This window comes from Schistocerca piceifrons, chromosome 6, assembly GCF_021461385.2.
Source record: "Schistocerca piceifrons isolate TAMUIC-IGC-003096 chromosome 6, iqSchPice1.1, whole genome shotgun sequence".
NCBI lineage: Eukaryota > Metazoa > Arthropoda > Insecta > Orthoptera > Acrididae > Schistocerca > Schistocerca piceifrons.
Window position 1 is genome coordinate 581,700,674 of NC_060143.1, and position 22,974 is coordinate 581,723,647.

At 39.2% G+C, this 22,974-nt stretch overlaps 1 protein-coding gene across 2 annotated transcripts in view; it reads left to right on the top strand.

Annotated features, from left to right (window-relative positions):
• LOC124803052 overlaps positions 1–22,974 on the top strand; it is a 594,138-nt gene that overhangs the window by 304,379 nt on the left and 266,785 nt on the right. For both annotated transcript variants that reach the window (XM_047264177.1, XM_047264178.1), the window contains exon 13: positions 19,287–19,424. In XM_047264177.1, the coding sequence (XP_047120133.1) occupies positions 19,287–19,424 (138 nt within the window). The remainder of the gene's footprint in view (positions 1–19,286; positions 19,425–22,974) is intronic.

Consider the following 22,974-nt stretch of genomic DNA (forward strand, 5'->3'; position numbering starts at 1 on the left):
AACCTACCTGTTACCAACTGTTCGTCTAAAATTGTGAGCCATATGTTTGTGACTATTACAGCGCCATCTATCACAAAGCGAAAAAAGTTGTCCAACTAAAACATTCATATTTCTTTACATACTACACGAATATGTAATAAAAATGGGGGTTCCTATTTAAAAAAAAACGCAGTTGATATCCGTGTGACCTATGGCAGCGCCATCTGGTTTCCACCTTCAAGGTCGACAAGTTTCGTTCTTTGTAGTTGTTTCGTTTGACGCTTATTTCGTGAGATATTTGGCCCGGTCACGATCAATGGACCACCCTGTATAGTAATATTATAGCGATATTTCCATTCCACAAGCACATATAAGCAGTTTCAGTTACTGCAATGCATTACTACTGAATCTGTGTCAGTAGTAACACTGCGTGTACTTCAGAGAGAGAGAGGCACCAGAATGTATGATCCAATTAACGCACCAAAAATGTGTAAAATTTGTGATGGGATAAATCCCAAAACTACCCTCTTTGTAAAATAACCACTGTTTGCAAGGTGTTTTCAATGAAGCTTTCACACATAAAAGCAGGCATGCATTCGCTTGTGCACACACACACAGAAATCCATACCCATGGAGATATGAACAGACATAGCCACATTCATTTATCCGGATTATTATTCGAATGGAACTTAGAGTTATATTACAAAAGGAGTCTGTAATCCCTAATTCGTTAGCCCAACTTTGGGAAGCTCAAGACCAGTGCCCATGTGAAGTACAGGAAGTTCATAAGGAAGTTCAGGATTTGCGAACTAGATAAGAGAAGGTGGGAACAACAACATGCCAATTAGCTGATACAATAGACGGCTCGTTCTCTGCTTGTGATAAACTCATTGAACATAATTTCATGAACTCCAACAACAATTTTCATGTTAATTAGACCACTAGGCAAAATATAAAGAACAGCATGTTATCCATTGTGTAAACAGAAGTATTAAAAAAGCTGCAGAGACTCTTACAGCTGAAAATTTACCTTCTACAAATCAACTGAAGCAAGAATTGCTTAGGCTGAGTGATTAGACTGTATCATGTTTCGTACAATGTAACAATGTATTATCCAATAGATCGAAGCATTTTCAAGAGCTATAGAAGAGGTTGGGGGCCATAAAGGTATTTCGAAAAGAATTTTAAAAGGAGCACAGGCAACAGACCTCGAGCCCCACATCAGAGTGTGGAATGCCTGTGCTTGTACTAGATGCGGCAACAGATTAGATTCTGCACACTCTGGTATCTCGCCATCTTAACTACATAGAAATATGTTAATGGAAGACAAACTTCTGAAACGACAACAAATACAGACATTCTCGTCGGATAAAAGAGCTGTTAATCATATTGTCTTTATTCGAGGATTTAGGAGTGTTCTACTTAGGCCCTTAGCTCAACAACAAAAAATTAGCCACTTATCGGGAAGATACAAGGGGTGCCTGACATGACGGATCTATATGGAACCTACGAAGAGTCTCAAAGGGCATTCCGTGCCAAATATTGGTCAAAAGGAACTCAAGAATGTCTTAGGAAAGAGGTGTTCAACGTGCAGTCCTTCTCCTGCAAAACTGGCAGCTGTAGAAGTTACTTCGAGAGGTACTTGTATAAGGCTAGATACTGGAATGAACCGATTATACAGAAATTACCCACGGAAGTCCATGAGAAAATAATACATGCACCAGAAGATAAATCCGAGGAGTCTATTTCCATACATTATTCTGTTGATCTTATATAGGAGATTATAAGACCGAGGATGAATACAGGGAACTTTTGTATGTACATAATTAGCCAGCCAAACTGTTGTGCACATAGTCTACATCCACATGAAAGAACTGCTAATCAACCGACTTCAAATAATTGCATTAACGACCAATGAAATAAACGAAGTCAGAACAAGACGGCAAAGGTTTCCAACAAAATCAATACAAGCAGAGTCGCACAGTACGATGATCATGACTGGGATACAATTCCAATGTTAACAACAAACACTTGAATCTCAGTCTGACACATCTACAGTTAGTAATAACTGGAGAGAACAAAAACCAGTGATTACGGAAGTCGTGGACGACATTTTCATTCTAGTGAACAATGTCAGTTAAACTAGACTCGACTGAAACATATTCCAGAAGAACGCTCGTGAATTTGCATAGAGGTTATGAGCATGCAGTACAGTTGTTTCGATATAATGATGAAAGGAACGTGATTGGAGAATTCTGTGTAGATGTCAATGAATGTAAGGAACAATATCAGTTAGTGCCAATCTCAGCAATACATACTACATAGAAAGATATTCCAGTCATAGTGATACTATGTCCTGGAGCGTTGGTGATTGGTACATTATGCAACTATTTCCTGAGGTGTCACAAAGTCTTCAGTTATCCACTTTTGCAGTTCATAGTTGTAGATTTATTGGTGCTATGTGCATGTAGTCGCAGAGCATAAGAAAATAATGTCGCAAATTACAGTAGGAAATGCAGTGATTAAATGCACATTGCGTACTGTAAAGAAACTGCTGGTCGAATGTGTTCCACGCGTTGTTGTATGTGGGAGAAGGACATAAAATTGATTTATCCTTAGGGCTAGGTCGATTTGCAGATTGATGGTGGTGTTGCCCAAGTATATTTTATTAGTGAAGAGAGTAACCGTGGTAGATGCGGCAGAGGGGCAGAAAGAGAATTGATTGTGAAGAAGATCAGACTTACTCTCAAGTCTTAGATAAATGAAATAGATTTACTTGGATTGTTAGACCAGGTACAGCGGAAGTCGACTGAGCCAACACCTTACAAATGAGCAAAGAGGAGAACAGTCTGAACTCTTGAACGAATACTATCAAGTATTCGAGCAGAAGCCAGGAATTGCCTGTAATTTAAATGTTTTCCCTCATTGCACGTAGTGCAACAGTTTGTATCCAATCCCTTGGAAAGAAGAAGGTGAAACTACTGATGAAGAGATACAGGGGATGCTGAAACTGGATCTCATAGAACTTTCTACCAGCCCTTACTGTCTCCACTGATAGCGGTACCAAAGCCTGGAGGGAAGATATGTCATGTGCTGGATGGCTGGGTAGTTAATACAATAATTGTGCTAATCAGATCTAATCTGGAGAATATAGATGAACAAATTCTGAAAATTTCGCACAATCAAGTACCTTACAAATATTTGTGTGCTGTCGACTGGCTGGTTGGACTTGGAGAAGAATCAAGTAAGTATACTGCCTACATTTACGCTAGCTGGAGTCATCATTTTAGGGTTCTTCCCTTTCGCCTAAGTGCTAGTTTGCATTTGTTTATATCTGCATTTAATATGATTCTTGGGATCTGTTAATTGCAACAGCTCCATGGGATAATGTATGGAGACACTCTCTTGAATATTAGCAGCGTTTAAAACTGCATGCATAGTTGTTAACTCCCCCCCGCCCAATGAACCATGGACCTTGCCGTTGGTGGGGAGGAATGCATGCCTGAACGATACAGATGGCCGTACCGTAGGTGCAACCACAACGGAGGGGTATCTGTTGAGAGGCCAAACAAACAAGTGTTCCTGAAGAGCAGCAGCAACCTTTTCAGTAGTTTCAGGGGCAACAGTCTGGATGATTGACTGACCTGGCCTTGTAACACTAACCAAAACGGCCTTGCTGTGCTGGTACTGCGAACAGCTGAAAGCAAGGGGGAACTACAGCCGTAATTTTTCCCGAGGGCATGCAGCTTTACTGTATGATTAAATGATGATGGCGTCCTCTTGGGTAAAATATTCCGAAGGTAAAATAGTCCCCCATTCAGATGTCCGGGCGGGGACTACTCAAGAGGACGTCGTTATCAGGAGAAAGAAAACTGGCGTTCTACGGATCGGAGCATGGAATGTCAGATCCCTAAATCTGACAGGTAGGTTAGAAAATTTAAAAAGGGAAATGGATAGGTTAATGTTAGATATAGTGGGAATTAGTGAAGTTCGGTGGCAGGAGGAACAAGACTTTTGGTCAGGTGAATGCAGGGTTATAAATACAAAATCAAATAGGGATAATGCTGGAGTAGGTTTAATATTGAATAAAAAAATAGGAATGCGGGTAAGCTACTACAAACAGCATATTGAACGCATTATTGTGGCCAAGATAGATACGAAGCCCACGCCTACTACAGTAATACAAGTTTATATGCCAACTACCTCTGCGGATGATGAAGAAATTTATGGAATGTATGATGAGATAAAAGAAATTGTTAAGGCAGTGAAGGGAGCCGAAAATTTAATAGTCATGGGTGACTGGAATTCGAGAATAGGAAAAGGGAGAGAAGGAAACATAGTAGGTGAATATGGATTGGGGCTAAGAAATGAAAGAGGAAGCCGCCTGGTAGAATTTTGCACAGAGCATAACTTATCCATAGCTAACACTTGGTTCAAGAATCATAAAAGAAGGTTGTATACATGGAAGAACCCTGGAGATACTAGAAGGTACCAGATAGATTATATAATGGTAAGACAGATATTTAGGAACCCGGTTTTAAATTGTAAGACATTTCCAGGGGCAGATGTGGACTCTGACTACAATCTATTGGTTATGAATTGTAGATTAAAACTGAAGAAACTACAAAAAGTTGGGAATTTAAGGAGATGGAACCTGGATAAACTAACCAGAGATCGTACAGAGCTTCAGGGAGAGCATAAAGGAACAATTGATAGGAATGGGGTAAAGAAATACAGTAGAAGAAGAATGGGTAGCTCTGAGGGATGAAGTAGTGAAGGCAGCAGAGGATCAAGTAGGTAAAAGGACGAGGGCTAGTAGAAATCCTTGGATAACAGAAGAAATATTGAATTTATTTGACGAAAGGAGAAAATATAAAAACGCAGTAAATGAAGCAGGCAAAAAGGAATACAAAGGTCTCAAAAATGAGATCGACAGGAAGTGCAAAATGGCTAAGCAGGGATGGCTAGAGGACAAATGTAAGGATGTAGAGGCTTATCTCACTAGGGGTAAGATAGATACTGCCTACAGGAAAATTAAAGAGACCTTTGGAGAAAAGAGAGCCACTTGTATCAGTATCAAGAGCTCAGATGGAAACCCAGTTCTAAGCAAAGAAGGGAAAACAGGAAGGTGGAAGGAGTATATAGAGGGTCTATACAAGGGCGATGTACTTGAGGACAACATTATGTAAATGGAAGAGAATGTAGATGAAGATGAAATGTGAGATACGATACTGCGTGAAGAGTTTGACAGAGCATTGAAAGACCTGAGTCGAAATAAGGCCCCAGGAGAAGACAACATTCCATTAGAACTACTGACGGCCTTGGGAGAGCCAGTCGTGACAAAACTCTACCGTCCGGTGCGCAAGATGTATGAGACTGGCGGAATACCCTCAGACTTCAAGAAGAATATAGTAATTCCAATCCTAAAGAAAGCAGGTGTTGACAGGTGTGAAAATTACCGAACTATCAGTTTAATAATTCACAACTGCAAAATACTATCGCGAATTCTTTACAGAAGAATGGAAATACTGGTAGAAGCCGACCTCGGGGAAGATCAGTTTGGATTCTGTAGAAATGTTGGAACACTTGAGGCAATACTGACCTTGCGACTTATCTTAGAAGAAAGATTAAGGAAAGGCAAACCTACGTTTGTAGCATTTGTATACTTGGAGAAAGCTTTTGACAATGTTGACTGGAATATTCTCTTTCAAATTCGGAAGGTGGCAGGGGTAAAATACAGGGAGCGAAAGGCTATTTACAATTTGTACAGAAACCAGATGGCAGTAATAAAAGTCGAGGGGCATGAAAGGGAAGCTGTGGTTGGGAAGGGAGTGAAACAGGGGTGTAGCCTCTCCCCGATGTTATTCAATCTGTATATTGAGCAAGCAGGGAAGGAAACAAAAGAATAATTCGGAGTGGGTATTAAAATCCATGTAGAAGAAATGAAAACTTTGATTTTCGCCGATGACATTGTAATTCTGTCAGAGACAGCAAAGGACTTGGAAGAACAGTTGAACGGAATGGACAGTGTATTGAAAGGAGGATATAAGATGAACATCAACAAAAGCAAAACGAGGATAATGGAATGCAGTCGAATTAAGTTGGGTGATGCTGAGGGAATTAGATTAGGAAATGAGACACTTAAAGTAGTATAGGAGTTTTGCTATTTGGGGAGCAAAATAACTGATGATGGTCGAAGTAGAGAGGATGTAAAATGTAGACTGGCACTGGCAATGAAAGCGCTTCTGAAGAAGAGAAATTTGATAACATCGAGTATAGATTTAAGTAGCAGGAAGTCGTTTATGAAAGTATTTGTATGGAGTGTAGCCATGTATGGAAGTGAAACATGGACGATAAATAGTTTGTACAAGAAGAGAATAGAAGCTTTCGAAATGTGGTGCTACAGAAGAATGCTGAAGATTAGATGGGTAGATCACATAACTAATGTGGAGGTATTGAATAGAATTGGGGAGAAGAAGAGTTTGTGGCACAACTTGACCAGAAGAAGGGACCGGTTGGTAGGACATGTTCTGAGGAATCAAGGGATCACAGATTTAGCATTGGAAGGCATCGTGGAGGGTAAAAATCGTAGAGGGAGACCAAGAGATGAATACACTAAGGAGATTCAGAAGGATGTAGGTTGCAGGAGGCACTGGGAGATGAAGAAGCTTGCACGGGATAGAGTAGCATGGAGAGCTGCATCAAACCAGTCTCGGGACTGAGACTACAACTACAACAACAATTGCTAACTTGCGGAAATCGCATTTTTTTGTTGAGAAGATAAGATTTATCAGATATTTGATACGTGTCAAGTGTATTTTGCCACATTCTACAAAGAGAATTGTCATTACGGACTTCTCAGTCCCTAAAACGAAAAGCAACGCAAAGGAAGCCTGGATCAAGCCTTAGCTTTTAGTCGATTTATTGTGGACCAATTTACATACACTGATTCACTCTAAAACATGTTGCATAAGAATTCAGCCTGGAAATGAACAGTTGAAAGTCAATGGGCATTCAATGACACCAAGCAAGCTATTCTAAATGCAAAGATTTTATACCATACTGACATAACATTAGAGTTTGGCCTATTAATGGATGCTTCAACTGTGGGCTGGGTGCTTGCCTATGTCAGACTGTAATTATCTAAGTGAAATCTACATTGTGTCCCATAGCCATTCCAAGTCTAATTCTTTCCAATTCTGAAAGACCCTATACGACTGCAAGAATATTTTGTGGTCGTTCGTGCATTTAGAAAGCTCCACTATTATCTGAATGATCAACAAACAACTATGTACTGGGACCAACAAGCACTCAGTTTTCTGCCAACCTGTAAACAGTTGCATGCTAGGCTATTAGTATGCGCCCTAGCACAAATAAAAATAGTTTTAGGATCATCTGCATAAACGGAAAAGATAATCAAATACCAGATGTTTTATCATATCTTCTGGAAGGACTAGAACAAGACCTAATTTCGAAAGATCCAGCACATGAATTCCCCGTTATGTTAATCCTAGGTCATATACAATTTCAAATTCTGCAAGAGTATATTAAGACTGTAATTATTAGCTCAGAGGTGTTCTTCAATACATCACCAACTGATAAAATTGAATAACGAGAAGATACAAATGTATTACAGAATAGTTAATAATGTTTTATTCCACCAATGAATTGATAATTAGTGCATGTGTATTCCTGAGGGATATAAGCCTAACTTAGTATGGTACACACATTATGCTTGGTGTCACTTTGGAGTAATCAAGTGTGCCAATAAGATGAGGACATATTCATCTTGAAGTTGAAGCTCTTCTGTGCATAGTTGCTTACAAATAGATTTGTTTTGAAGGAGGTCTGCTTTGAGCAAAACACCATTTCTTATTTTTCTTGTTATTCTTGGAAGTTTGAGCGTCATCAATGGGTTTTATGATATATTCTTGTTACCACATACTGTGGACAGCCTGGATTTTATGTGATTTAATGCATGCTTTGTTTCAGAGTTCATCATTTTTGCTGGTTTCCTCATTTTCGAGGTCTGCACTGGGCGTGTCGCTGTTTACTAATAGCGACATGAAAAGTTACATATTGCAGGCCTTCACAGTGAACATAGTGGGGAAACTAGCAAAAATGATGAACTGTGAAACAAAATAATTGTAGTAAATTACATAAAAAAACAGGGAACCCACAGCATGTGGTAACAAGAAGATAGCATAAAACCTGATGATGCTGAGACATCAATGAAATGCAGTATGTGTGTGGAGTAAAAAAAATAGGGGTCCTCTCCCCAAAAAAGAACTCTCTGATCACATAATGCTACTTCTCTAGCCTTCATCGGAAAGTTCAGAAAATAATGGAACCATGCAATATTTCATAGAAAATGAAACCCAACAGTCGAGGTAGCAGAGGACTTAAGCATTCGATTGCACCGGATAATCCTCTTGCCATCGTATCTATGGACATTTTCACTCCGTTACCTCGTGCAAGATGTTATTTCAAGCACATACTAGCTGCTCTGGATATCTTCACTAAATATATTAAATTACACCCCATGAAAACGGCCATAGGTACACGAATTATCAAACGTCTGCTAAGTGATCACATTCCGTGAGTGGGCAAACTGTACGTTACTCTATTAGGTAATGCAACGAACTTTGCCTTGAGGAGCAAAACCTTGACTTGAGGCGACATCGTGAAGATATTCACTTTGCTTTATCACCCAAAACTGAATCTGGTTGAACGAGTTTCCATGGGCTGATTCGTCTTATGAGGACTTACTGTCATAATTGACAGATATTAAGGATAGAATATCTGAGTAAATTAGAGGAAGTAGATAATAACTTGCTTCAGACGCCAACAAGTTGTATGCCAGCGGAACTGATGTTCAGAAGGAAAGGAAGAAACGAGTGGTCGAAACGATCACAAAGGTACCTAATGAAGAAGTACAACGGGAAGATGAAGTCAGAACTGTACTTCTCAAACTAACAGAGAAAGCAGGGAGAAGGAAGATACAATATGAACAGGACATAAAGAGATTTCAAAGCTTTCAGATAAGAGAAAACATATTGCTATGTACAAACTCGCATGCCTCGTTGTTACATAAACGAAATAAAAAGTGGCAACTGTTGTGTGTCGGTCTGTTTGAGGTACTGAGAATACCACATCCATGGTCATATTTGTTAGGACATCTTGAGACACCGGTGAAGGGATTCTACCGACTTTCAGCCAAAGAGTGTTATGCGTGTTGAAAGAGTAGAAATGAATTGTCTGTCGATAAGATTACAGATTTTTCTTAGCTGTAATAAAATACAGATACGTGTATCAGTTGTATTATAGTTCAATCATATTTAATTTTTTCAGCCATCGTTATGTGTGTTTTTATCTAGGAAGATGAACAATTCGTGAATCTTATTTGTAGTTTAATACTGGAATCTGTATTAATGATATTTTTGTAGAGATAATTTGCAGTTTAGTAAGTAACATGTGACCATATGTTTCAGTGATTTTCAATGTTTGATGACATTATCAGTGAATAATGTTAATAGAGATGATAAAATCGAATTCAGGTTATCTAGTTTAATTTAGTCAAGAGATTGCCCACTATTAGCAATTTCCTGCGTGGAAGATATACTTTTGAATTCATTTAACGGAATAACTGTCAAATAGAGACATTTCTCAAGGATACTTTTCATGCCTAACGATGACTCTCAAAGTATAGAGCTGTTGACAAAGAGCAGCCTGCTTCTGCTTGAAATATTTGTTGAAGTAGCTTTGAATTAACCTACTTCATTAAAAGCTGTTACAAGCTGATTCAGGTGATAAGTTGTGGGAGTTAATGAATTAAACCAGTCTCTGACCTGAGTCAGATTTTGATGCAGTAGTCATATACCTTTGTACATAATACATGAGATCTCGAACATCCAACTGGGGAAAAAAGGCCATTTTCTAACCAATGACAATAAACTGTTGTGTGAACTATACTCACATAATGAAAATATACGTTTGCAATGTTATGGGTGAATCCATAAATATGTAGACATGAACAGCGGAAATTTCCTGTTGAATAGTGGAACTTCATTTACCCTTCAAACTACGCAGTAATTATCATTGTCACTGAGAAGTACACAAGCACATTTATTGTAGTGGCAAAGATTTAGTACCGTCAGAGGACCGCACTGCAGTTCCTTCTCTAAATCCTCGCACAAACGAAAAAATGGCTGACATCGAAATAAGTGTCCAAGGAATAGAAAAGCAACTGGAATCACTCAATAGAGGAAAGTCCACTGGACCTGACGGGATACCAATTCGATTCTACACAGAGTACGCGAAAGAACTTGCCCCCCTTCTAACAGCCGTGTACCGCAAGTCTCTAGAGGAACGGAGGGTTCCAAATGATTGGAAAAGAGCACAGATAGTCCCAGTCTTCAAGAAGGGTCGTCGAGCAGATGCGCAAAACTATAGACCTATATCTCTTACGTCGATCTCTTGTAGAATTTTAGAACATGTTTTTTGCTCGCGTATCATGTCATTTCTGGAAACCCAGAATCTACTATGTAGGAATCAACATGGATTCCGGAAACAGCGATCGTGTGAGACCCAACTCGCCTTATTTGTTCATGAGACCCAGAAAATATTAGATACAGGCTCCCAGGTAGATGCTATTTTTCTTGACTTCCGGAAGGCGTTCGATACAGTTCCGCACTGTCGCCTGATAAACAAAGTAAGAGCCTACGGAATATCAGACCAGCTGTGTGGCTGGATTGAAGAGTTTTTAGCAAACAGAACACAGCATGTTGTTATCAATGGAGAGACGTCTACAGACGTTAAAGTAACCTCTGGCGTGCCACAGGGGAGTGTTATGGGACCATTGCTTTTCACAATATATATAAATGACTTAGTAGATAGTGTCGGAAGTTCCATGCGGCTTTTCGCGGATGATGCTGTAGTATACAGAGAAGTTGCTGCATTAGAAAATTGTAGCGAAATACAGGAAGATCTGCAGCGGATAGGCACTTGGTGCAGGGAGTGGCAACTGACCCTTAACATAGACAAATGTAATGTATTGCGAATACATAGAAAGAAGGATCCTTTATTGTATGATTATATGATAGCGGAACACACACTGGTAGCAGTTACTTCTGTAAAATATCTGGGAGTATGCGTACGGAACGATTTGAAGTGGAATGATCATATAAAACTAATTGTTGGTAAGGCGGGTACCAGGTTGAGATTCATTGGGAGAGTGCTTAGAAAATGTAGTCCATCAACAAAGGAGGTGGCTTACAAAACACTCGTTCGACCTATACTTGAGTATTGCTCATCAGTGTGGGATCCGTACCAGGTCGGGTTGACGGAGGAGATAGAGAAGATCCAAAGAAGAGCGGCGCGTTTCGTCACTGGGTTATTTGGTAACCGTGATAGCGTTACGGAGATGTTTAATAAACTCAAGTGGCAGACTCTGCAAGAGAGGCGCTCTGCATCGCGGTGTAGCTTGCTCGCCAGGTTTCGAGAGGGTGCGTTTCTGGATGAGGTATCGAATATATTGCTTCCCCCTACTTATACTTCCCGAGGAGATCACGAATGTAAAATTAGAGAGATTAGAGCGCGCACGGAGGCTTTCAGACAGTCGTTCTTCCCGCGAACCATACGCGACTGGAACAGGAAAGGGAGGTAATGACAGTGGCACGTAAAGTGCCCTCCGCCACACACCGTTGGGTGGCTTGCGGAGTATCAATGTAGATGTAGATGTAGAACCACTTGTAATCTCCCCTCTCCTTCCTGGTTCCAGCTATTGTCCACAATAAGCAAAGCCTTTTATGAAAAATTTGAGTGGAGCGAATATTACAGTAAACTTTATTGTTTACTTAGGTTTTCATGTACAGTTTGCTCCAGTTCTCCTTGTCTAGGGGTCTGATTCTTGAAGCTGAAACTATCACGTTTCATGTCCTCATAGTTGAATTGATCTAAATAAATTTGAAGATTGTTGTTGCAGAATTTTTGTTTTTACGTTAATATATTTTCTCAAATTTTAGAATATCACACAGAATTTTGATTTTTCGCATTAACAAATCCGAAATTACATTGTTCGCACAAAAATACGTCCGCTGCCATCAGACGCTTGTTTATGACCCTCACACACTGCGGACATGACCATATTCCAAAGGGTTTACAATGTTTCTTAAGAAATGAATTTCTACTAGCTCCTGGTACGTTGTTACTTTCTATTATTATGTCATAAATGAATCAAGAAGTAAATCTAGTAACCAGTACAGTATTGCGTAAATAATAATAGAAGTTTTAAGTGTGCCAGTAGTTTGTAATGTCAAATGTTTCTAAAAAAATAATTTTAACTGGACATTCAGGACTAGCACTTATCGATTATAACGTCGATACTAAAGCATTTTATAAAGTGATTTATTTTCATGAATTTTTGCTTTAGATTAGATTAGATTATTTTTTCGTTCCATAGATCTGTGCTGAGGAGATCCTCGTGGATGTGGAACATGTAAATTTTTTAAATTTTTTTTAAAGCTGAAATAACAATACTAATGGTATGAATATATACAATACATCATTAGTTTCTATTAAAAATTCGTCAGTGGAGTAGAAGGAGTTGGCCACTAGTGAGTCTTTCAGGCTCCTTTTAAACTGATCTTTATTTGTAACAAAAATGTTTTATGTTTTCTGGCAAATTATTGAAGATGAGTGTTCCTTTTTGAACTAAAGTAAGTGCTTTTAAGTCCTTGTGCAGATCATTTTTGTTCCTAGTATTGTATGTATCAATTGAGCTGTTTGTTGGAAAAAGAGATATATTATTTAGGACAAATTTCACTAAGGAGTAAATATACTGAGAGGCAGTAGTTAGTATACCCAGTTCGTTGAAGAGGTTTCTACAGGATGTCCGTGAATTTACTCCACAAACAATACGTATTACACACTTTTGGACTCTGAAAACTTTTGTTTGACTTGAAGAGTTACCCCAAAATATTATACCATATGCCATTATGGAATGAAAGTAGGCAAAGTATGCAAGCTTTTTCATTTTTATGTCGCCTATGTCTGCTAACACTCGAATTGCAAATATAGATTTGTTAAGGCGTTTCTGCAGTTCTGTGGTGTGCTCCTTCCAACTGAATTTATTATCAAGTTGTAATCCCAGGAATTTAAGACTGTCAACCTCTTCTATCTGCTCTTCTTCATTCTTTATGCATATGCCGGGTGGAAACGTCTTAAGGTTCTGAATTGCATATAGTGAGTCTTTTCGAAGTTTAATGTCAGTTAGTTGGCTTTAAATCATTTATTAATATCCATGAAAATATCATTAGCAGATCCTTCTAGAACTACACTTGACATACTATTTATTGAAACTTGTGTCATCTGCAAACAAAACGAACTCTGCTTCTGGCAATGTAACTGATGAGAGATCATTAATGTAGACAAGAAAAAGCAATGGCCCTAAGATGGATCCTTGTGGGACACCACATGTAATTTCTTCCCATTCTGATGATGACGGATGACTTAATTCACTAGTCCCTTGCACTGACACCCTTTGTTTCCTGTTTGCGAGGTATGACTTGAACCATTTTGCAGCACTGCCTGTGACACCATAGAATTCTAATTTATTTAAAAGGATGTCATGATTCACACAATCGAATGCCTTTGACAAATCACAGAAAATACCTGCTGCTTGTAACTTGTTATTTAATGAATTAAGTACATTGGAAATGTAACATACTGTGTATAAAATGAAAGGCTTCAGAAACCCAACTGTGATAACACTGACCTGTCCAAATTTCTAAAGCATGATACTAATGTCGACAACTACTGTTCAGGAAAAGTAATGCTAGAGGAGGATGTCCCGTTACACTGACAGTTGCGGAAGTCATCTGCAGGGGTCAAATGACAAATGATAAAATGTCATTGTTCTTTTAGGAGTTACCCGAGTTAGATCCAGACTTGGCTGTTTTTGTAATATACTTATCCGGAATCTCACAATTCAGAGCGGACACGAGATGGAAAAACGTTTGTGCTAACCTCGTTTTCTCCCGGAAATTAGCCGTTAAAGAGTACTGGCGTGTGTACGACCAGTTTCACGTCAACAACACGCCACTGCCGGCAGTGCCGCGCTCCCAGGGTGTGACGTCAGCTCCCCCATGCCCGGGGACCAGTCGTGCGTCCTGCACTGCCCCGCCAGCCAGCCACGCGTGCTCTGCTGCCGACAGGGGCTCCTCTCAACTGCCTGCCTGGACACCGTCTCCACACCGAGACCACACATACCATTACAACAGATGTCTTAATTTTGCGCGTCGGAGTCGATCATTCTGACTCCACTAATGATATGAACAAATATTATATACAAACTAATTAAAGCTCTTTAGTATTGCAATGTGTACAAAATGATTTCCTAATACCAGATAACGCTATAGCGATTGTTTCGTTACTACAAAGTACCCAAACGAACATATTGCAGTAGCAAAATTTCCGTGACTATTGATAAATGTTAAAACAACACTGTCTACCTCAGAACATCCTCATTTGTAAATTGTTCAATGGGAAAAAGGTGCGAATGACTATGTTTCACGTTTTCCTTCGAACCCTTCACAAGAATGGGAGAGCTTCTTTGTTATTAACCCTTTATTTGGCAAATGATGAAAATAAAAACAAAACAAAAAATTCAGTGCTAATATTTATTTATTATGCTTAAAGAAATACAATTCAGTCAGTTTTAGAAATTTTTGACAAAAATTATGAAAATTATGAAATGTTGCTTACAAGCAACATTGCCAGCAGTAGACCACATTTATACATATTATAGAATAAAAAATGTTTGCCAATAACCTCAAGCAAAAGGTTTCCTGTACGTGAATAATTTAATTTATAATCACAATTATGCATTCCTGCTGTGTAATAGAATTGTTTCATTTTCCCTTCTAGTTCTTCTTGCAATGGAATTTTTGGAAACAAATGGGCAATAACGACAACGACCTATGGGACCGTATACAGACCAATGCTCCATATTATCAAATTGGACGTCTTGAGTAACAGTCGGAGCTGTTGGCTTCCTCCTCTTCTTTTGTGGTGGTGTTATGTCTATTGAGGGACTTCCTACTTTCCTATTCCCTGAAAACATCAAACCATTGGCAATATCTGCCCTGAATGACTTCAGTGAGGTCTTCTTGTCCAGAGATTCTCTTCGAAATACCAACCAGGCATTTACAACACTCAGATTTAGCCTAAATCCAAACAATCTCATGTACCAACACCGAGTTTTCATTGGTACTCAGTAGAGCTATATCAGCATACCAGCAAGATCAACTCCTCCCATATGCTTGTTGTACTGACGTACAATACTGGGACAGGGCACATCAATTCTTCTTTTTTCATTGCTGTCCCATCATTTTACTGTTGAGAGTGGTTGGACACCACAAAATGAGCTTGCAAGTCTCACGATTTTATTGTTCTGAATATCCGCCATAAGCATATATAATATACTAATGGCACATGTCCCAACTATGGGCAATGTTGCTCACAGGCAACATAAAAGTTTTATACTGTTTAAGTAATTCAAAACAATATTAGATTGAAATATTTCTGCTGTAAACTCACCTCTGGGTATTTCTTGAAGAAAATCTGCTAAGATTACTGCCAATTTATTGAAATCCACTCTTTCAGAATCAAAATAAGACACCCCTGTTGCTCACATCAGGAGATCTCTGTAACACCACTGCACAAACTGCCATCTCGCGTGGAAAACCTTGAACTATTACAACAACTGGCATTCGCAGTGTGTAAAGGAACTTTGCCTGGAGGCAACAATGCCAGTACAAGGCATTGGGGAGTGTTTGTTGTCCCATAAGGCCAACGTAAATTTGATGTTGCTTGAGAGCAAAACTTCCAAATAAAGGGTTAAAATACCATGACCATACTTACTGCTTAAAATGCAAATGTAATATTCAATCATGACCGAAATGTAGCACGATATTGGCAGCTACTTCACAGGCTGCAAAAATTGTCCTAAGCAGCCAATCAGCGACATTCAGTAATAACTATAAGGTCAATGCACGAATTTGGAACACGGTACAGTCCTTGGTGGTGGCAAAATTTTCAATAATCAAAATTATGTTACGCACTTTCTCTTTATATTAGTCATTGGCAAATTAAAGCATGCTTATCTGTATTTTATTTATTGGCAAATGAAGGCATGCTTGGTGCTACGTACCCACAACGACAACTACCGATTCTGTAATGTGTGAAGTTCTGTTCCATTGTGTCATAAGAGTATTAAATTGACTGCGAGAGAGGTAGAGGCTTTTTGGTCTGTAGCACTACTCTGGGGAGATTATCATTGTTTGTCTTGAGCAAGGAGCGAAGAGTGTAAGAAACGCATTGTTGGCTGCAGCAACTGATATTTTTCCGGTTATCGAAATTCAGATAAGTTTCAACCACACAAATGGTGTTAAATATTTTCTATCCCTCTATGAGCTATTAACTACGGAAGAGGCTGCAAATATTGCCAGAAGCAGCCAAAGACATTCAATTTTTCAGCATGAAAAGGTACGATTTAGTATTCTTCAACCAGATGCAGATTCATCCAATGGACGCATTGAACGGTCGAATCTGCACGCATGACCATTAAATCTTTAGGAATCATTGTTGTCCTGATTCTGGTACATAATATCTTGCATCCGCCGGAAACTATCGTCAAAATTTCATCAAATAGGGGTACTTGCACTCGTATAGACTCTGCTCATTCTATGGGGACAGATAAAGCGGACTTTTTAGATTACAGCTGCACTAAATTTTTCCAGCATCGTCGCTGGGGAACCACGAGGCTCTACTGAAAAGGGTTCAACGACTTACGGCACTTTGAACTATTAGTGAAGCTACTTACTGATATCGTTGTTTCATTAATTAAATCAGTGCTCATTAACTAATATGTAATGAAAGATCTAAAGAACTTCCAGTTCTAAATGTAAACCATGAACCAAAAAAATCTTTGAATAAGATGTCCTTAAATAAATAAGTATATATTTTATCCTCATCGTGTTAAAATCCCTACTCCCTTACAATTTTTATTAAATGCGAAAGTAACTTTGTCCGTTAGATTTTTATGACTTGTCCGCCAAACCGAGTTCGATAAAATTTGGTTTGGAGAGCTTCAAACCTGAGGAAAAACATTCTCAAAGAGGAAACGTAAGTCCTATGTAGGCAAACAGAGATTTGGTACTGGTCCTCTTGTCCTCACTGGAGGGAGCCTGTAGATCATGTACTGATTAAATAAGTGAAATTAAGCTGAGCATTGGTTTTACGTCTTTGAAATAAGATTTATTTTACTTGTCTTTCTGAAAGTGGAACACGCCCGTATTTTAGACGGTGGCAGTCGGATTGAGAATGTTCCCCATAATGAGATACGTTTTAGTGTACCAGTGCTGAATCATGGGCAGTACAGGGAGTACTAATTGATCCATTTTTAGTATATGGTGGATATTTTCAATGCAGGGATTCCTCAGCCATTAATATTAGCCACTAATAATGGTGCTACCACCATAGCAGGATGTAGTAACTTAAAAGAACTGAAGTTTTTGTTCAAGTAGAAACCTTCATGTGGTTTGCTGTGAGGCTGCCATGTATTTACGGCATCTTAACAGTTTATGTGAAGAAATAAACCTTTTACATAAAGTGTCAGGAAGGTGTACATAATGTTTTGTAAAACTTCTAGAGATAATTTTATACAACTATCATCGCTATGGTATGTAAATTTAATTTACATTATTCTTCAGTTCGTTCTATTTACTCATATTTTATATTAAATTTTTCGTACCTCTTTAGCTTGTTTGTTGATATTTAACTATAACTGAAAAGTTTATTTGACACTACAATCATGAAGTCACGGTCACAGTATATATTTTTTCTTTAAAAAGAAAGGGTTACATTACCGGTGTCAACAAATTACGTCGTCATTTTCAAATGTAAAAACTTCAGTTGGAGAATATATAATGGGAGAAGTGTGTCAGTTCTACATGAACATATATTACCTGCATCGATAGCTGAGTGATGCAGGCACGGTAGCTCACCGTGTTCGGTCAGAGGGTTAGCTACTTCCTGTAATAAAAAACTGAGTGAACGGCTCAACAAAGAACCTAACTGGGTGTCATTGTACGTCTGCCCTGAACAAATCCCACGAACAATATAGAACAAAATGAGATCAACAACAAAAAAGTGGTCAGTGAGACGTTATGCCATGCTAACGGGCCCGGGTTCATTTCCCGGTTGGGTCGGAGATTTCTCTCCGCTCAGGGACTGGGTGTTGTGTTGCCTTCGTCATCATCATCTCATCCCCATCGATGTGTAAATCGCCAAAGTGGCTTCAACTCAAAAGACTTGCACATGGCAACCAGTGTACCCGACGGGAGGCCCTAGCCGTACGACATTTCATTTCGTGAAAGTACATTGTGTTTTGAGATTCTTCTTTCGGAACATAGTAAAACCATGTGCTGCATTCGACATGGAAACTTGCTCTGCTTGATACGCCAACGAATTGTGAATATATATCAGCCATACAACTGTTGTGTCAGAGTAGGCCACATTGCAGGAATTCTTGGCAAATTTCACCATGGTGTAGTTTTTATCTATTTTACTTTAGGACATGGAATAAACATTTGGGCAAGCATAGGCACAACTTGCAGTGACTTGGTTGTGCCACCATTGCCTCAGTTGCCTGGTGTCATTATTTCTTGTAATTTTTGTCAGATGTATGGTCATAATTCTCATTATATATTATCCAATTGATGTTTTTACATTTGAAAATGACCATGTAGTTCGTTGAAACTGGTAATGTAACCCTTTCCTTTTAAAAAAAATCTATATACTGTGGCTTTGGATTCACTATTGTAATGTCAAATAAATTTTAAATTATATTTTAGTCACACTCCTTATGACAATCATGTCAGAATACAGAATAACTGAAAATATTCTTATGTCCTTACCTTCTAGCACCTTAAACACCAAATGAATTCAACTATCCATAAATTATGTGCCAATGTGGATGTAATTTGTTGCCCTGTAGTGTTCCATTTGTCACACAGATACTACATTTTCACGAGTTCTGTTAACTATGACTGAAAATGATGGACTGTAAGCAATTTAATATAATTAATCTACAGTATTATAACATGTAGCCATAATGCTTTCCTACTATTGGTTGTTGGTAAAAACAGTTTTGTAACCACAGCCGTCAATTCAAACGGTAAGGAGTTTTGTTTTCTGTCTTTTGAGTCATTACATTCATTGTGTCTAAAGTAAAATAAATGTTCCAGCATGTGACTCAAGAAATTACGGAGCATCTTGTCGCCAACGTTGTGGGAAATGCAAAGACGATGAACCTTGTGACCAGTACACAGGGATATGTTACACTGGATGCTATGACGGATTTTATCCACCATTTTGTCAGCAGAGTAAGTACAAATATCAAAAACCAAGTTTATTTGCAGCTATCAATGGAGCTGTTCCGTACAGCATAATTTTGTGTTTCTTTTTATTGTGATGTCTGAACTTCAATCTACTTAAAGATTTGCTGTTACAGTATGATAGCATTTTTAAAAATTAGTAAGAACTTCACATATTTTGCATGAACAGGGGTTGCATTTACTGATAACTGAATGGTTAGTTATTGCCCCATTTACATTGTCACTAGTGTGCTCCACAAATTTAAATTACTTCCGGCTGCCTCAAACACTATATTGGCAATCGTGCTTTCCTTTAAACTGCTACAATGATGAATTTAGTAACCACTAAGTGAGTGTAGCAGTGGTCAGTTTATATCAGGACTTGTATAGCATTAAACTGAATAGTATCATTATTAACTTTACATTCGTGTTTGGCTATAAACGATTTGCTTGTATCTCTCTGACATCATTCCACATCTACATACATATAGATATTCCACAAACCACCGTACGGTGCGTGCCGAAGGGTACCCTGTACCACTACTAGGCATTTCATTTCCTGTTCCACTCGCAAACAGAGCGAGGGGGAAAGCGACTGTCTATATGTCTTCCGGCATAAGAAGTCAGCCTCATTCTGCCAACGGCCTTGTCAAAGAGGGCGGAGGAGCGGATAGAGGTTCAGGGCACTCTCTTGTCCTAGGGGTGGGAAATTGCCCCTAAAGGCGGAAGAATCAGCAATGATCAGCGACATGAGGATGCAGAAGGCAATGGAAAGCACTGCATTAAAGACACGTAACGTGTATCCACAGGACATGTGGCCTGTAATTGAAGAAGTGTCATGATGATCTCTCCATTGACAAAAGATTCCCGAATAGTCCCCCATTCGGATCTCCGGGAGGGGACTGCCAAGGGGGAGGTTACCATGAGAAAAAGATTGAATTATCAACGAAAGGATAATGTTCTACGAGTTGGGGCGTGGAATGTCAGAAGCTTGAACGTGGTAGGGAAACTAGAAAATCTGAAAAGGGAAATGCAAAGGCTCAATCTAGATATAGTAGGGGTCAGCGAAGTGAAGTGGAAAGAAGACAAGGATTTCTGGTCAGATGAGTATCGGGTAATATCAACAGCAGCAGAAAATGGTAAAACAGGTGTAGGATTCGTTATGAAGAGGAAGGTAGGGTAGAGGGTGTGTTACTGTGAACAGTTCAGTGACCGGGTTGTTCTAATCAGAATCGACAGCAGACCAACACCGAGAACGATAGTTCAGGTATACATGCCGACTTCGCAAGCTGAAGATGAACAGATAGAGAAAGTGTATGAGGATATTGAAAGGGTAATGCAGCATGTAAAGGGGGACGAAAATCTAATAGTCATGGGCGACTGGAATGCAGATGTAGGGGAAGGAGTAGAAGAAAAGGTTACAGGAGAATATGGGCTTGGGGCAAGGAATGAAAGAGGAGAAAGACTAATTGAGTTCTGTAACAAGTTTCAGCTAGTAATAGCGAATACCCTGTTTAAGAATCACAAGAGAAGGAGGTATACTTGGAAAAGGCCGGGAGATACGGGAAGATTTCAATTAAATTACATCATGGTCAGACAGAGATTCCGAAATCAGATACTGGATTGTAAGGCGTACCCAGGAGCAGATACAGACTCAGATCACAATATAGTAGTGATGAAGAGTAGGCTGAAGTTCAAGACATTAGTCAGGAAGAATCAATACGCAAAGAAGTGGGATACGGAAGTACTAAGGAATCACGAGATACGTTTTAAGTTCTCTAACGCTATAGATACAGCAATAAGGAATAGCGCAGTAGGCAGTACAGTTGAAGAGGAATGGACATCTCTAAAAAGGGCCATCACAGAAGTTGGGAAGGACAACATAGGTACAAAGAAGGTAGCTGCGAAGAAACCATGGGTAACAGAAGAAATACTTCAGTTGATTGATGAAAGGAGGAAGTAATAACATGTTCCGGGAAAATCAGGAATACAGAAATACAAGTCGCTGAGGAATAAAATAAATAGGAAGCGCAGGGAAGCTAAGACGAAATGGCTGCAGGAAAAATGTGAAGACATCGAAAAAGATATGATTGTCGGAACGACAGACTCAGCATACAGGAAAGTCAAAACAACCTTTGGTGACATTAGAAGCAACGGTGGTAACATTAAGAGTGCAACAGGAATTCCACTGTTAAATGCAGAAGAGAGAGCAGATAGGTGGAAAGAATACATTGAAAGCCTCTATGAGGGTGAAGATTTGTCTGATGTGATAGAAGAAGAAACAGGAGTCGATTTAGAAGAGATAGGGGATCCAGTATTAGAATCGGAATTTAAAAGGGCTTTGGAGGACTTACGGTCAAATAAGGCAGAAGGGAGAGATAACATTCCATCAGAATTTCTAAAATCATTGGGGGAAGTGGCAACAAAACCACTATTCACGTTGGTGTGTAGAATATATGAGTCTGGCGATATACCATCTGACTTTCGGAAAAGCATCATCCACACAATTCCGAAGACAGCAAGAGCTGACAAGTGCGAGAATTATCGCACAATCAGCTTAACAGCTCATGCATCGAAGCTGCTTACAAGAATAATATACAGAAGAATGGAAAAGAAAACTGAGAATGCGCTAGGTGACGATCAGTTTGGCTTTAGGAAAAGTAAAGGGACGAGAGAGGCAATGCTGACGTTACGGCTAATAATGGAAGCAAGCCTAAAGAAAAATCAAGACACTTTCATAGGATTTGTCGACCTGGAAAAAGCGTTCGACAATATAAAATGGTGCAAGCTGTTCGAGATTCTGAAAAAAGTAGGGGTAAGCTATAGGGAGAGACGGATCATATACAATATGTACAACAACCAAGAGGGAACAATAAGAGTGTACGATCAAGAACGAAGTGCTCGTATTAAGAAGGGTGTAAGAGAAGGCTGTAGCCTTTCGCCCCTACTCTTCAATCTGTACATCGAGGAAGCACTGATGGAAATAAAAGAAAGGTTCAGGAGTGGAATTAAAATACAAGGTGAAAGGATATCAATGATACGATTCGCTGATGACATTGCTATCCTGAGTGAAAGTGAAGAAGAGTTAAATGATCTGCTGAACGGAATGAACAGTCTAATGAGTACACAGTATGGTTTGAGAGTAAATCGGAGAAAGACGAAAGTAATGAGAAGTAGCAGAAATGAGAACAGCGAGAAACTTAACATCAGGATTGATGGTCACGAAGTCAATGAAGTTAAGGAATTCTGCTACCTAGGCAGTAAAATAACCAATGACGGACGGAGCAAGGAGGACATCAAAAGCAGACTCGCTATGGCAAAAAAGGCATTTCTGGCCAAGAGAAGTCTACTAATGTCAAATACCGGCCTTAATTTGAGGAATAAACTTCTGTGGATGTACGTCTGGAGTACAGCATTGTATGGTAGTGAAACATGGACTGTGGGAAAACCGGAACAGAAGAGAATCGAAGCATTTGAGATGTGGTGCTATAGACGAATGTTGAAAATTAGGTGGACTGATAAGGTAAGGAATGAGGAGGTTCTATGCAGAATCTGAGAG